Here is a 17,354-nt window from a genome sequence, read left to right on the forward strand (position 1 = left end):
TCAGCAGATCCTGTATGTGTGAATGCATCAATCTTCAGCAGATCCTGTATGTGTGGTTGCATCCATGAATTAAAAAGTATAGAAATGACTGTAAAATTTTCCTAGACTGAACCACAAGTGTCCCTCTTTGGCCGTCCAAAACGTTGGGAGTTATGGATTTACAGCATGGATCTGCAAATAAGAATTTAAAATAAAAAACTGCATTTGCTAGTCTTTATATTCTTTGCTTTAATAGACTTTGCTAGTCTTTATATTCTGCACAGATGATGTTGAAGTCGGCTGGGTGAGTCTGGCCTGGCAGGAATCATCACAATCTTTATTGGCAGCTGTTTTCTACTGAGCATGCTGGGCCTCATAGAGCCAAGAATATTGAGGCTTCTTACCCCCTCCAAAGGGCTGATCTTATTGTCCTATGGCGGTCTCTGTGCCCTTGATTCAACTCATTACTAAACACTAGTAAAATCTCCTGCACAGTTTGGTTATGTAAGTGTTCTGGATACTGCATGCCAGGGGGGTATCAGCAAGTCTCCCAGCCATGGCCAGGGCATTTTGTGATAGGTCTGGGGCATAAAGCAGTGTACCCCAACCTGTGGCTTTCCAGCTGTTGCAAAACCCAGACAGCTAAAGGATGCTAAATGACAATGAGAGAAAGGTTAGGAAACTCTGGCCTGAGGCTTATTTACTTATATTTCATCTAATTCACCAGCAGATGGCGCTGCCGAGCCACAATGACTTTTTCATTGTTTCACTTGCAGACTTTCTATTATAAATATATTTATTTATTGATCAGTAATTCAGCAGACACGCGGCCCAGGGGTCTGTAAGATGTAGGTATGGGGGCTCATTGTGCTGCTGTATGGGGTCCAGACGCATGGCAATGCCTTAGCAATGGAGCCTTGTTAATAATGCTTAGCTTTTGGGTCACTTGTGCTACTAATCATAGAAAATGTACTATATTTACCTAAAATACTGAAGGAATGGCTAATAGCTCCCTAGTCTCTTACTTTCATCCTCGGCACTGTTTCTGTGCTGTTAGTTTTGTTCGGCAAGCTGCTAGGCGCTCTAGGGGTGTCATTACTGCCACTCTGAGTACCCATCCCTATGTGGGGGCTGATCCCTATGTGGGGGCGGATCCCTATGTGGGGAGCGGAGATACAGTCCAGCCCATCCCCTCCAATGATATCACCGGATCAGTGCTCAGAGGGACGGTAGTCACACCTCGGCTTGCAGGGCATAACTAACAGCATGGGTACGGCACTGAGGATAAAGGTAAGAGACATCCCTTCTTCCTCAGCACCCCGTGCCCACTAGGGAGCAAGCAGCAGGTTAGATTCTTCTAACCTGCTAATAGTTCCCCTTTAAATTCAATGGACTTTTTAATTAAAGACACACATCAGTCCACGTGAACTAATATAGTAATATTATATTAATATATAACTAATATACCAACAGCCGCCATTGTAATGACCGGCGCCCAAAATGCAAAATCACTGACTTCTTTTTTTTTTTTAATGAACAAAAAAAAAAAACAGAAAGAAAAAATGTCATGTGAATATAGCGTCTGAGTGTGCCTTATAAAGTGCTTGTGCCGGTTATACTGTAGAGTTCACACACTACAGTACCTACACAATCTTGCACCCCTTTTTTTAACATTATTGTTTACACCTTAAAAGGGTAGTTCACCCCCAAAAAATTTATTCAAATCAACTGGTGCCAGAGATCTGTAATTTACTGCTATTAAAAAAAATCTCAAGTCTTCCAGTACTTATCATCTGCTGTATGTCCTGCAGGAAGTGGTGTATTCTATCCAGTCTGAGACAGTGCTATCTGCTGCCACTTAAGTCCATGTCAGGAACTGTCCACAGAAAACCTCTCCTGCTCTCTAGACTGGAAAGAATACACCACTTCCTGCAGGATATACAGCAGCTGATAAGTACTGGAAGACAAGATTTTTCAATAGACGTAAATTACAAATCTCTGGCACTTTCTGGCACCAGTTCATCTGAAAGAAAATACATTTGGTTAACTACCCCTTTAAATTTCCTCCTTTCCATCTATAAGCGTTGAAAAAAAATATCTTTGGCTTCGATGTGTCCTCAGCATCCACATCATCCTATGCGCACAAAGAAAGTGTAAAATTCTGCAACCAGTCGATTTCTCTCTGCTGGTTGCTATGGATTACATCATCCTTATATACAGCATGATATGTTCTGCTGAGAGACGTAATTGTTACCTCCCAGCATGCTCTGCTCTTATCACATGATTAAACCCAGTGAAATCGTATTAAGATGCATGGCGCCCGAAAGGCTGGAGTCACACAAGCAGTGTGCAATGCAGTCTGATGCAGGATTTCGAGAAAAAGCCAGAAGGAGATCCAGCAGGAAGATGTCCATGTCCCATTCATTTCTAAACAAAAATTGCATCCTGAAAAAATTGCCCTGACTAAACTACAGGGGTAATATAAAATTTTATTGTCACTTTTCCCCATTGAGATCAATGCAGTTGGTACCAAACTCAGCCTACTCCTCTTCTGAAGAGTTTTTTTTTTGTTTTGTTTTTTTTTAATAATTGCCATTGATAATGCTGCGTGGCAACAACTGGTTGCCTGCTGGTTGGTTGGTACTAACCCCCGGTCAAACAGGCGCTGCCTCTGCAGGTTTGGATGACCCAAGAGTTGCGTGGTGTGTAGGTGCAAAATGACTGACAGAGTCGCGTAGCTTAACCAAAATAGCGTCCGTTTACTGAGGTGCAAATACAAAATAAGACTTTCGTAACTGCAGGTGCAGGTGAGAGGTAGAAGTAACTGGAGCAACAGAAGTGAGTTAGCTTTGTACTCTGCCTGGATAGTGTAGTTGAGAAGAGAAGAAAACTTATACTCACGTACTTGACCTAATGCCCCACAGTGTCGGGATACCCGTCCTATAAGGGTAGTACAAGGCCCAAGGTCCCTGCACTGGGTGAAGAAGACTTTCTGAAACTTTTCAGAAGCGCTGTGCATCACACAGTACAATACCTAGACTAGTTGCCGCTTTGTTCTATTGGGGTCAGTGCCTATCTGGATATGGGTCAGTGTCCCTGTTATGGACAAGGTGATCCTCAGAGGACGTCCTTTCCTCCTGAGGGGTCTAGCACTGCATTCTAGTGTTGACTACTTTTTGACTTAGAACATTTTTTCTCTGTGTCTCTCTCTTACAAAACTGACTAGAGAACCCCTCCCACCAGGAACTAACCTCCTTTTATAGGGTTCCCTTAGCTAGCCTGTGACTAGTGGAGCTGTGTGTGCAAAAGAAAGAAGCGTGAGGATAGGATAGAAAAAGAGGGAAAAGAGACCTGCACCTGTAACAGGAGGAAAACAAACATGTGACATACTGTAAATAGTTTAACCCAGTGTTTCCTTCAGCTGTGCACAGAGCAAGACACACAAAAACCACAGTGGTGACACCTAGTGGGGAAAACACAGAACAGCTCTGACCATATCCCCATGTGAGAACCTGAACCGAGTTACTTTACCCAGGTGCAATAACAAGTTAGTACTGGGACACTACAATCACCTAAGGGTTAATTCACCAATATGCTGCACATTACAGTCACAGCAAAGTAGATCTAATTTTTTTAAATCTCATCTCGAACCCAAAAAACAACTGTGCCGAGCTGCCATGATTGTGTGATACCATGGAATGGATTTTCTTTTGACTGTGGTATCACGGTTGTGGGTCACAAAATGATCCCAATCACATACGTGAGTGGTGGTGTGACACGATTACGGCAATGTGACATGGGATCTTTGGTTGAATGACTAGAAATGGTTGAGCAGCCACAGCTTTGGGCTTCTTTGGTGGCAGCTTATCTCTCCTGGAAGAAAAAGAATTGGGCACATGAAATTCAACATGCCCTATCCATCACTGTGGGAAGCCCCATACTTTCAAGGAAACATGCCATGCCCCATAGCATACTATGCCCCATAACCATGCTGAAACACTTTTCCCATTGCTGTCCACACAATCATAGTGTAGCACCATGCAAGAAGTACTGTAGATTCATACGATACCGTCACACTGTTACTGATCAAATCCAGAAAACCAAGATCAATAATACCAGTATATAAGAAACAAAAATTATCACCTCACCTTCACTCCATAGTGACTAATACCACCATAAGCAAGTAAAGTGACTAATACCATCATATCTGTATACCAAAACCAATAATACCAGTATATTAAAAAAAACATATTATTGCTGCATGATGACCATCACCATTACCACCACATAAAGACTAATAACGTCACATATTGACTAATACCATCACAAAGTGACTAATACCATGATACCTTTACTAAAATCCAATATACCACATTTATTACCAATAATACCAGTAAATGAAAAATAAAAAATAGTGGGACATTTATTAATATGCGCCCCCGGTGTTTGGCGTACACCAGCCGCATTCCCTGCTATTCTTGATAAATGTCCCCCATATTATAGATCAGTATTCCAACCCCCCGTACACTGACCCAATATTGAGGTAGATACCAATGGTACACAGGCTCTGCACACGAAATACGTGATTACAGTGCAGTTACATCCAGTTACATTCTCACAGGGGGCATCTGATCCTGAGGGCTGCAGACTGTCAGTCGACTGGGAATTGTAGTATTTGAAGCTGTTGTAGTTAGCGGGCCCTAGGTATATATATATATATATATATATATATATATATATCCCTGGTAGTTAGCCCCCCCCCCCCCCCCATGACAGCGCCCATGTAGGTAGTGCTACCAAGTAGTTAGCCCCCCAGGTAAGTACCCCCTTCTCCATAACAACAACAACAACAAACAACCTATACTGCTGATTTGCCTGAGAAATCCACTGGTGTCTTCTCTTACTCAATACTCTGCAGCGCATGAGTGACATTACTCGTGCACTGGGGAGCTGGGAGTGAGAGCGGCTTGTGACTGCAGGCAGTGATTGGCAGAGCTGGGAGCCAATGACTCCTCACTCTGTCAATCAGAGTGCCACCTTTAACTGTTCATCAGACAGCCAAATGGGCTCTCTAAATGGCTTCACTAGGTGCTGACACTGGTGCTGGGGTTATACACCCCTCGCAAAAACCTCTCTCAGGAGAACATATCATGCTGTATATAAGGATGATGTAATACTTAGCAACCAGCAGAGAGAAATCGACTGGTTGCAGAAGTGGTAATGAAGTAGTACCTAAGTTTTGCCACTAGATGTCACTAGTATGTATAGCTATTGCACAGCTGTAGTACTCAAAGGGTTATTGTTGTTTGTGATTTGTGCACCAATGAGAGCTCATTTCTCTTTTCCACCTATCCCTATTCTCCTTCTTCTTCTGCACTTTTTTCTCACCCACTCACAGCAGGTATTACATACCCTATAGGAGGTTGTCACATAGGGAAAAGAAGTGTAGTCACAAACTTAGTCAGTCTTATGGTACTTTTACACGGAGCGATAATTGGCCCGATCGTACAATTAACGATGTCGGAGTAAAGTTTTTTTTTTCATAACGATCAGCGTTTAGACGGTACGATATATCGCACGGAAAAATCGTTTTGCGATCGCGCGCCCACAGCCCGGCCCGCCCGCTGCCCGGCCCCCCGCTCGCAGCCCGGCCCCCCGCTCATCCGCAGCTCGGCCCCCCGCTCATCCGCAGCCCCCTGCGCCGGCTCGATCGCCACCCCCGCCGCTCTCATCGCCGCCGCTCCGGTCGCCACCCCCCCCGTCCCCGTCGCCGCCCCGATCGCCCCCGCCGGCCCACGGTTATACGTTACCTGCTCTGTGCAGCAGGTCTTCAGCCATCCCCGACTCCGCTCTTCAATGCACTGATTGGCTGAAGAGGGGAGCCGGGAATTTCAAACGCCAGTGCTCCTCTTCCGCACTGATTGGCTGAAGAGGAGCCGTTTGAAATTCCCGGCTCCCCTCTTCAGCCAATGAATACAGCACTGATTGGCTGAAGAGGGGAGCCGGGAATTTCAAACGGCTCCTCTTCAGCCAATCAGTGCACTGAAGAGTGGAGGCGGGGATGGCTGAAGACCTTCTGCACGGAGCAGGTAACGTATGACCGTGGGCCGGCGGGGGCAATCGGGGCGGCGCCGGCGCCGGGGGGGTGGCGACCGGAGCGGCGGCGGGGGTGGCGATCAGAGCGGCGGGGGTGGCGATCGGAGCGGTGGCGGCGGGGGGGGGGGGCACCGGAGCGGCGGGTGGTGATCAGAGCGGCGGCGGCGATGAGAGCGGCGGGGGTGGTGATCGAGCCGACGCAGGGGGCTGCGGATGAGCGGGGGGCCGGGCTGCGAGCGGGGGGCCGGGCAGGGCTGCGGGCGGCGGGCGGCCGGACTATCGCACGACGACTGTTTACACAGAACGATCAGCAAATTTTTTGCGAACGACGAACGACGATTTGATGACATGTTGAAAGAACAAAACGGACGATTTCTCGTTCGTCGTTTGATCGTTCGCTGCGTTTACACGTTTACACATCGTTCGAATTCGACCGTTATCGTGCAAAAACAAACGATCAATCGTCCCGTGTAAAAGTACCATTAGTCCTGTTCCTGTACAGAAAGGACACAAGCCAGAACGGTCCCTACAGCAGTCACACATGGGAAGCACGGACACTCTTTTCTTGAAAGCAGAATTTCTACACACTATGCAGTGCTAAATGCTCACAGAGGGGACAAAGTCAGAGATCATCCCAGCCCACACCGAGAACAAGTATAAAGGTGCAGGACGGTATCCTATTACAGAGGAACTGATCCGGATAGACCAAAGTTGCTTGAAGCCTATGTACTCTAGCACAGGTGTAACCAGGAAACTTTGGCCACTCTGCTCAACCCAGGTAACAAGGTCTGGGGCCTGTGTCAGCAAAAGAGACTTTCATACACATCAGGAGAGATCCTCATACACAGGAGGAGAAGACCCCATACACAGCAGGAGAGGCCCCTATACACATCAGGAGAGACCCCTATACACATCAGGAGAGACCCCTATACACATCAGGACAGACCCCTATACACATCAGGAGAGGCCTCATACACAGCAGGAGAGACCTCCATAAACATCAGATGAGACCCCCATACACAGCAGGAGAGGACCCCATACACAGCAGGAGAGAACCCCATACAAAATAGAAGAGGCCCCCATACACAGCAGGAGACACCCACATACACAGTAGGACACACCCCCATACACAGCAGAAGACACCCCCATAGGGCCCGTTCACACTGAGCTCTCCGCCGCGGAATCCCGCGTGCTCAGTGTCCTACTTTGAACGAATGGGAGAGCGCGAGTCTGTCCGCTCCCTCTCCTCTCCGCACAAAGAATGAACTTTACAGCAGCACACTGAGCACTGCGGGAGAGCTTCGCTGCGGAATTGCAACGATCTTGCTCAGTGTGAACTGGCTCATACACAGCAGGAGAGGCCCCCATACATAGCAGAAGAGACCTCCATACACAGCAGGAGAGACCTCCATACACAGCAGGAGAGACCTCCATACACAGCAGGAGAGACCTCCATACACAGCAGGAGAGACCTCCATACACAGCAGGAGAGACCTCCATACACAGCAGGAGAGACCTTCATACACAGCAGGAGAGACCTTCATACACAGCAGGAGAGACCTCCATACGCAGCAGAAGCCCCATACACAGCAGGAAAGGTTCTCATACACAGCAGGAGAGACCTCCATACACAGAAGGAGACACTCCCATACACAGTAGGAGAGACCTCATACACAGCAGGAGAGACCTCCATACACAGCAGGAGACACCCCCATACACAGTAATAGAGACCTCATACACAGCAGGAGAGGCCCCCATACACAATAGGAGAGGCCCCCATACACAGCAGAAGCCCCATACACAGCAGGAGAGACCCCTATACACAGCAGGAGACACCCCCATACACAGCAGGAGAGGTCCCCATACACAGCAGAAGCCCCATACACAGCAGGAGAGACCCCCATACACAGCAGGAGAGACCCCCATACACAGCAGGAGAGACCCCCATACACAGCAGAAGCGCATACACAGCAGGAGAGACCCCCATACACAGCAGGAGAGACCCCCATACACAGCAGAAGCCCATAAACAATAGGAGAAGCCCCCATACACAGCAGGAGAGGCCCCCACACACAGCAGGAGAGACCCCCATACACAATAGGAGAAGCCCCCATACACAGCAGGAGAGGTCCCCATACACAGCAGGAGAGGCCCCCATACACAGCAGGCGAGGTCCCCATACACAGGAGAAGAGGCCCCCATACACAGCAGGAGAGGCCCCCATACACAGGAGGAGAGACCTCCATACACAGGAGGAGAGACCCCCATACACAACAGGAGAGAACCCCATACACAGCAGGAGAGACCCCCATACACAGCAGGAGAGGTCCCCATACACAGGAGGAGAGGCCCCCATACACAGCAGAAGCCCCATACACAGCAGGAGAGACCCCCATACATAGCAGGCGAGGTTCCTATACACAGCAGGAGAGACCCCCATACATAGCAGGCGAGGTTCCTATACACAGGAGGAGAGGCCCCCATACACAGCAGAAGCCCCATACACAGCAGGAGAGACCCCCATACATAGCAGGCGAGGTTCCTATACACAGCAGGAGAGACCCCCATACACAGCAGGAGACACCCCCATACACAGCAGGAGAGGTGCTCATGAGCATTAACCAGGGATGGTGAACCTTTGGCCCTCCAGCTACTACAAAGCTTTGGCTGTCCAGGCATGAAGGGAATCATAGATTTGCAGCAGTTGGAGGGTCGCAGGTTTTCCATCCCTACATTAGACAATCGGCTGGTCTGTACAAATAGGCAGTTTTGGCTGACTTTTCTCTATAGTGTATAGGGGCCTATATACAGGCAACCCTGCCAGATCTCCATAGGGTCACCATGTCTCCTGCTCTCAGCAGTGACTGTTGCTAAGCAACCACCTAAACATTTGTGCAGGGCCTAGCTAAACATCATGGAGGCACATTTCAAGTGACATTTTTGCATTGATATTTCTACCACAAGTTCTGGCTGACTCGAACAGAAAGCACCATCGATCACTATGATAGACGACTATGATGCTTTGGGACAACTAGATCTATAGTTGGGTCCACACTTGCAGCTGTAAAACGGATGCAAAATAAGGCTATGTTCACACTATGTAAGAACAACTGTTTGTTAACATGGCCTATGGCTGTATTACGCCTGTGTAAAATCAGCTTAAGGCCATGTTCACACACTTTTTGTTCATAAAACAACAGCCGTTGTTGGAGGATGCAACATCAGCCGTTGTTTGCAAACACTGCTTATGTTCACTAAGGCGAACAGCGGGCATAGAAAATAGTCTGTGTTCACGGTGTAAATTACAGGTCCCAGTCAATGGCCAATTGAATTCCAATGCATTTTCAATTAATGTAAGATAAAAAAAACTTACATAGTGTGAACTTAGCTTTATGGTCCTTCTACACGGAACAATATATCGTTCGAATTTGCACGATAACGATCCAATTCGAACGATAATCGTACGTGTAAACGCAGCGAACGATCAAACGACGAGTGATAAATTGGTCATTTTGACCTTTCAACATGTTCTCAAATCATCGTTGATCGTTCGCAAAAAATTTGCAGATCGTTCACTGTAAACGGACTTTCAACTATTTCACCTATGTGTGAGATAGGCTTAAACGATCGCATCGCGAATTTCCCGTACGATGTATCGTTCCGTCTAAACGCTGATCGTTATAAAAAAGCATCGTTCATTCAAAATCGTTAATCGTGCGATCGGGCGAATTATCGCTTTGTGTAAAAGTAGCATTAGGCTACGACCACCCGACATATTTTTTTGGCCGCTTTATATCTGTTTTATTGAATGGACATTATCTTTTGGCCAATTAACATCCATTATTTTGAAATAACAGCCATTATTTGGCTGCGAAATGACAGATTACAAAAAGAAAAACTATCGCCAAATGGCCCAAGAAAAAAAAAAAAAAACATGGTCGTGGCCTTGGGCCCAGTTCACACTGAGCAAAAACAGCAGAATTCCCCCGTGCTCTGCGTCCTGCAGTATCTCTATGGAAGCAAGAGTGCCTCTGCTGCCGCCGATCTCCGCCCAATGAGTTGACATGTCACTTCTTCGAGCAGAGGAAGCGAAGGGCGGCCACTCCTCCATAGATATATTGCCGGACACTGAGCAAGGCGGAATTCCGCCTTAGAGAACGGGGCCTTAGAGTAAGTGTAGATATACAGTATCAGAAATTTCAAGTGAAAATATCTCAGGTGCCAACGTATACCTGTATGGAGTGCCACGGACCCCATTTATTTCAATGGCTTAATGGTAGTCAGCTAGCAACTATATTTAGGTAATTTCCAGCACATATACAAGTGCTATACTTAGTGTAAAAACATGTATATGTGCAGGAGTGATAGACAGTAGTATAAAATGGCATCACAGCAGCAGGGGAGGTAAGAGCATGTTTTTTCTTTTATCCTCCCCAGCACTTGCTAAAAAAAAAAAAAAAAGGGTCTGGCCTGTCTTCTCCTTTAATTTGCTAAAAAAAAAAAAAAAAAAAAAACTCTAATTTTTCGAACCTTAGGGCCCTATTCCACTGGACGATTATCATTCAGATTATCGTTAAATTGTTCGAATCTAAACGATAATCGTTCGGTTGGAATGCAGTTAACGATTAACGACCGAACGAGAAATCGTTGGTCGCTTTATAAGACCTGAACCTATTTTTATCGTTGCTCGTTCGCAAAACGTTCGCAAATCGTTCGCATTGAATAAGACATCGTTCGGTCATTCGCAATAGATACGAACGCAATAGCGAATAAATAGCGAAGAAAAAACGATCGCAATTACGATCATAAGTAATGATTATCGTTCCATGGAAATGAGTGAACGTTTTCAGGTCTTTCATAATAGTGGTCGTTTGAGATCGTTTATCGCTAACGATTATGCAAACGATAATCGTCCGGTGGAATAGGGCCCTTAAAGTAAAACCTGTGAACACAGCCTGAGAGCCTATATAACGTACATTTCGATTTTGGGTGCTTTTGCAGCATTTTAGAGTCAGTGTTTTTTTTTTTTTCTCTCTCTTACACTTTGCATTTTACTGGCATTGTGTTTTTGGCTAAAAATAACAAAAAGGTCACCAAAATGCTAGAAAAAAATGCTTGACGTCCCAAGTGCTTTTACAAGCTGGAAAAAAAAAGGAAACGTTACAGTATTGGCAGCGACAGAGACTGTCCTATTAGTGTTTGCACTACTGAACCCATCCAGCTCTGCTGTGTCACTCCCCAGTGACATCCAGCATCATGTGCACAGCAGTAGTGTGATGACCTGTTCTACAGCCAGAGGGAGGCAGCTCTGACAGCTCAGCCCTGTCTCTGGGAAGACAGCAGCTCTGTAGCCAGTGAGACAGTGAGGTGTGTGCTGCTGCTGCTAGAGGAGGAGGAGAAGGAGGAGGAGGAAGGCTACAGACATTGTGTCAGCTGCAGTGCACCACTGTCTGGAGACAAGCCAGCAGCCCAGGTGAGAGGGATGGGACACCAGCAGGTATGGGGACATCCTGCTACAAGGTGGGGCTGATACCATCCTATGGAGCCTATAGAATCATCTCAGAATCCTAATTGGGATAATTGATACAAGGCAGGGCTTAATTGATACAATTATATAGGGGAAGGGGCTGGGTGGTCAGGTTGCTGCTTGTCAGGAGGCTTGAAGAGGTGATCACCTAAATACAGATTATTGAGATTCAACAAGTGCCAATAGGTTATAGGGAGGATGTGAGAGGAACCTGATCAGTGATACATTGTATTTTCCATCCACAGATCTTGAGGGTGTGAGGGTGAGCTCCACTGATCTGGAGTGTTGGGAACCATGGGACCCCTGCAAGACAGCAAGGTAAGGATCCTGCCCCAGCCTCCTTATACTGTGTATTGCATCAGATTCATTATACACCAGAGCCCAGCATGATATGTAGCCATCAGCTTAGTACACTGTGATTATTGTATTACTGGTTATTTTATGCTTATAGCTATGTCTGGCTTTATGTATAGTGTATGACGTTCATTTGTGCTCTGGGGTGAGGCTTTCATCCATTACTGACCTGATCAAAGCTCCAATATGAAAGCATTGCTGGAATACATATTCAACATTGTAGATCTGTTTGTTTTTGTGGTGTTTATTATATTATGTTGGATATATATATATATATTTACTACTAAGCCACATCCCCTACAGGAGACCAGGGATGACATCATTTGCTCTGTATATTACCTATAGGATCTATCCTGTGTGTTGCTGTATACTGCTTTTATACCAGGGCTCTATGGTGCGTAGTGCGTGCGAGCTAAATAGGAGAAGACATGCAGGGTGAGGCTAGGGCTCCACCATTATCTTAGTCGCACAACATGAACATTGAATTGTCAATGTGGTCCAGTTTGGAAATGATGCACCTGCAATAGAACAGCCTCCTGGCAGCTATATTGAATGGGTTTTAGGTTGCATTCCCATATATATCATAAGAAATTTCACTTTCAGCCACATGTTGGCCTGTAATAATGTAAAATTATTTAAAAAAAAAAATAAAAAAAATAAAAAAATACACATATATATATATATATATATATATATATATATATATATATATAAAAATATTTTTATTTTTTTTTTCATATGCTTCTCTTTAAATAAAATGGCTAAATACACAATTCAAAACATTTCTAAAGTTAAATTTAATTCTATATTACTATTATTTATTCAATGTCTGCAAATGAAAAATCCCAACCCAGCTAGCACATGGCATGTGCCTGATCTGTGATGGTGCATGGTATTGCAGCACTACGCATGGCACTTGTGGACGGGTTGTGATTTCTCTCATTGCTACTGTAGGTGACAATGGGTCAGTGTTTGGATGTGGTGGTTTTTTTCCGCCCTAATGTAAGCTGGCAGCCTCCTGTAATTCTCACATAGCCGCCATTCTTCCGCATTGATGGCTGCATCATGTTTCCTCGGAACATATTTCTTGTTATAGCTTGTAGGAATATAGTTGTATCCTGTATTCACTGTAACAGTATCAGGCCACATACACACATGGGAAGCCTGGGAAATAAGCTATGCTATCACACAGACTACAGCATAAACAGGTTTACTATATAAAGACGCAGTAGTGGACATCTATTTTCTTTTTTTTTTTTTTTAACCCCTTCCCCGTGTTGTTGGGCATGTGCTACCTTTTAGCTGTCGTGTCGATGTGGAAATGGAAGAGAAGCAAGGATTGTCATAACGTTTTTAGACAACCAATCTGCTTGATGTCAGAAAGGTCAGAAGAGCACACCTGGAGAGAAACTAATGGGGGTTGTCCACTTTGGACTATCCTCCTTTAAAAAAAAAAAAAGCGGCTCACTGCTGCTCTAATCTCCAGCAATCGACTAGTATCTCTGTTCCGCAGGTGTTCACTTTCTCTGCAGTGCCCCCACAGGCGAAATTGAGTATTACAATGAGTTCTTAAATCGGTGGACTGTTTGTGTGGTCACGGGTCCTCCAGAAGATACTCTTTGTAGCTAGAACTTGAGTATTTTGGGCTTTGAGGGGGCTTAAAGTGACTGTACCACCAGGCCCAGACTGAAGCACTGGAGGTGGGCCGACCCACCCCCAGTGGGAAGAAACCCCAGCCCCTCCATGATGTGACTCCATTAGAATCAATGGAACCCTATCATAGAGGCGCTAGGGTTTCCTCCCGCTAAGGGTGGGTCGGCCCGTCTCCAGTGCTTCAGCCTGGGCCTGGTGGTACAGTCACTTTAAATGCCCCTGTGTTGAATACCCCTATCGCGGGTAGAAAATTGCCATAACATGCAAAATAAAACCACTGCATGCCCTAAAATTTATCAATTTAGTAGCATAAAATGGGGTCCAGTAGATTGGTTCCTTCCAATGGTGTGAATCTCAACCCCACTTGCCAGCCTCGTAGCTCTCCTTGCCGTTGTATGGTGACTCCCTATGGAACCTAGGAGCAATGTTCCATGACATGGTGTCCACAATCTCTTACACAATTGGTATACGGTTGACACACACATCACGCCCTGTTGCATAAAGCTATAATCTGGCCATGTGCAGCCTTATTTCCATTCTTCATTCCCTGAGGGCCTGTGAAGAATTTATGATGAGGTTCTGTTTTTCTATAGAACTCCTGTGTAAGATATCTGAGCGCCGTCACACACACGACCAAAAGCCAAAGGTATTTCCATAAAAGATTCCACGTCCAGATTCTGAGAAGTAATTCTAGACGTAGAATTATAATGGAGAGGTTTGGCAGAGATCCTTTCCTGTTTGTAGTCAGACTAATGTGGATGTCTGTATATAATCATTGTATAAGTCCTTTTCATGGTACCAATGGAGTTGTCTCTCCATCGCTTTAGAAGTATTGCCTTCTGACATGTGTGAGATCTTCATGACTATATACAGAGGCCTGGAGAATCACATCTGGGGATGCTGAGATCTGCTCCTCATTGGCAAATTTTACTTTACGGTCGATAGGGTATAGTTTTTATATTGTGCAGAAAAAGCCATCAGAACTGGGGTCTGATAGGGATCAAATACCCCAAGAAGAAGAAGCCCCATTAGATATGGGGAAGGGGGTGGGTGGGGTAAGGATCTTCTATCTACACCAATGGGCACCAGAACTGCAATGTAAAACTGCATTGAGGAACTAGGATTGCTGGAAATGCCAACATGTGCTTAGACCCGAATACATTAAAAAAAACGACAGTCTAGTAGGAGTTTAACATCACAATCACGTTTCCAATTCAGAGTTAAAGGGGTACTCCGGCGAAAATCTCTTCCAATCAACTGGTTTCAGAAAGTTCTGTAGATATGTAATTAACTTCTATTTAAAAAAAATCCCAAGTTTTCCTATACTTTTCAGCTGCTGTATGCCCTGCAGAAGTGGTGAATTCTTTCCAGTCTGACACAGGGCTGTCTGCTGCCACTTCTGTTCAGAGCAGAATAGGTTTTCTATGGGGATTAGTTCCTGACATGGACAGAGGTGGCAGCAGAGAGCACTGTCAAACTGGAAAGAATCCACCACTTCCTGCAGAGCATACGGCAGCTGATAAGTACTGGAAGACTGGAGATTTTTAAGTAGAAGTAGTTTACAAATCAATGTTACTTTCTGAAACCAGTTAATTTGAAAGAAAAAAGATCACTGGAAAAAAGGTCGCTGGGGGTCACAACCCCACCAATTACTGACTTATTCTGTAGCTTCGCCATCAATGTTCTATACCTGGACAACCCATATTAAAGGGATTTTCATATTTTGTAAAGTAATGCCATTCTACTATAGCCTTGCATTAATATTGGTGGGACCCCCACTAATCCAGAGAACGTTGCCCCTTTAAGCGGTTATGGCTGCAGGATTGGGCCGGCCCTCTGAGGTCGTCCAATGAGCCCAGGGATAATAAAGAGCCCCAAAGATCCAGCAGAAGACCGCTCCCCAGTATGATGATTGACTTTCAAACCAGTCTCTTGCCACTAGAGTATATATCCTATGGGTGATTCCAGTGAACCTATTAGACCTTATTGATGATCTATACTCTATACAATACACATGTTCCGAATAGATGGAGGGTGGACCCCGCAATGATTTCCTATGGGGGGCCCAAGGAATCTTTGAAAGTGCAGAAATGTTTCAGTCAACACTTTTGCTTGCTGTTTCCAATGAGAACCAGCAGAAGTATGAATACAGCTCTGGGGCCTTGTTAGTTAATAGGGGTTGTGCAACGAAAATCTTCTTCTTTCAAATCAACTGGTGTCAGAAAGTATATAGATTTGTAATTTACTTTTATTAAAAAATCTCAAGTCATACTTATCAGCTGCTGTATGTCCTGCAGGAAATTTTGTTTCATTTACAGTCTGACACTGTGCTCTCTGCTGCCACCTCTGGCCGAGACAGGAACTGTCCAGAGCAGGAGAGGTTTTCTATGGGGATTCATAGAAAACTGAGACAGAGTTCCTGTCTCGGCCAGAGATGTCAGCAGAGAGCACTGTGTCAGACTGAAAATAAACCAACATCAACATTTCCTGCAGGACTAAGGGTCCATTTACACAGGTTATCTGACAGATTATCTGCCAAAGATTTGAAGCCAAAGCCAGGAATGGATTTGAAAATAGGACAAATCTCAGGCTTTCCTTTATGACCTGATCTGTCTATAGTCTGTTTCTGGCTTTGGCTTCAAATCTTTGGCAGATAATCTGTCAGATAATCTTTCTGTGTAAATGGACCCTGGGTGTTTTAAAAAAAAAAAAAAAAATGAACTCAAGAATGAGAGGACAGAGTGAGAGGTTAGTTGGGGGAAAGATCAGAAGCAACGTGAGAAAATATTACTTTACTGAAAGAGTAGTAGATACTTGGATCAAACTTCCAGCAGATGTGGTTGGTAAATCTACAATAACAGAATGTAACCTGCCTGGTGTATACATATATCTATCCTAAGATAATAAGAAGGGAAATGCTAACATGGCGGACTAGATGGACCAGGGGGACTTTTTCTGCCGCCAGTCTTCTAGGTTTCTATAGATTATGATCTCGTCAGGATTAGTAAAAGATATATAATGCAATGTCTGTACAGGGTTTCACAACCTTCTTTGTTGGTTATATATGTAGCTTTTGAGCAAAGCATCCTCACACCTGGATTTTGGGATAATAATGTTACTATCAACACTATTAATTTGTATTTCTCTCTTTCTGAATGGACGGTCAGCCCATCCCCGTATCGCCCTGAGGCAAGGTTGCTCGGTGATTGTTTCCTGTGTTCATAGATGTTAATTAAAAGCATTGTGTAGTGGAAGCGTATTGGATTTTCCATAGATCAGAAGCACATACAGACATCATGCCGTCTATTGGTCGTGATGCGTATGCAGAAAAAGAATCAGTCTTACAGATGTCCTCTACTATTGATTCAGTACCAGTTATAATATAGATACTGATTAACCCGCAGGCAAAATATTTTAGATAAAGTGAAGGCTTTTCACGTTATAAAACTGAGGCTACACAATGACTACAAGATAATCTAAAAGGAGAAGTCCGGCAAAACTTTTTATTAAGGTATTTTATTCCCTCCCCAAAGTTATAAGTTACAAATATACACTTATTACTGGAAATGCTTTATAAAGTTCTTTTTCCCTGCACTTACTACTGCATCAAGGCTTCACTTCCTGGATAACATGGTGATGTCACTTCCTGGATAAACATGATGTCACGCCCCGACTCCCAAAGCTGTGCGGCTGTGGCTGCTGGAGAGGATGATGGCAGAGGGATGCTCAGTGTCCCTCCAGTGCC

The 17,354-nt window shown here is 45.0% G+C and overlaps 1 protein-coding gene across 7 annotated transcripts in view; it reads left to right on the plus strand.

Moving 5' to 3' along the window:
- The window catches only part of SYBU (syntabulin), a 121,232-nt gene that overhangs the window by 78,748 nt on the left and 25,130 nt on the right, over positions 1–17,354 (plus strand). Inside the window, exons 1-2 of one of the 7 annotated variants that reach the window (XM_069957181.1) lie at positions 1,245–1,269; positions 11,848–11,920. In XM_069957181.1, the coding sequence (XP_069813282.1) occupies positions 11,897–11,920 (24 nt within the window). In that variant the 5' untranslated portion in view covers positions 1,245–1,269; positions 11,848–11,896. Of the gene's footprint in view, positions 1–1,244; positions 1,270–10,867; positions 11,596–11,847; positions 11,921–17,354 lie in introns of those variants that run through there. The other 6 variants (XM_069957182.1, XM_069957178.1, XM_069957183.1 and 3 more) reach the window with 6 other exon arrangements.

The sequence above is a fragment of the Dendropsophus ebraccatus genome, chromosome 2 (genome assembly GCF_027789765.1).
Source record: "Dendropsophus ebraccatus isolate aDenEbr1 chromosome 2, aDenEbr1.pat, whole genome shotgun sequence".
Lineage (NCBI taxonomy): Eukaryota > Metazoa > Chordata > Amphibia > Anura > Hylidae > Dendropsophus > Dendropsophus ebraccatus.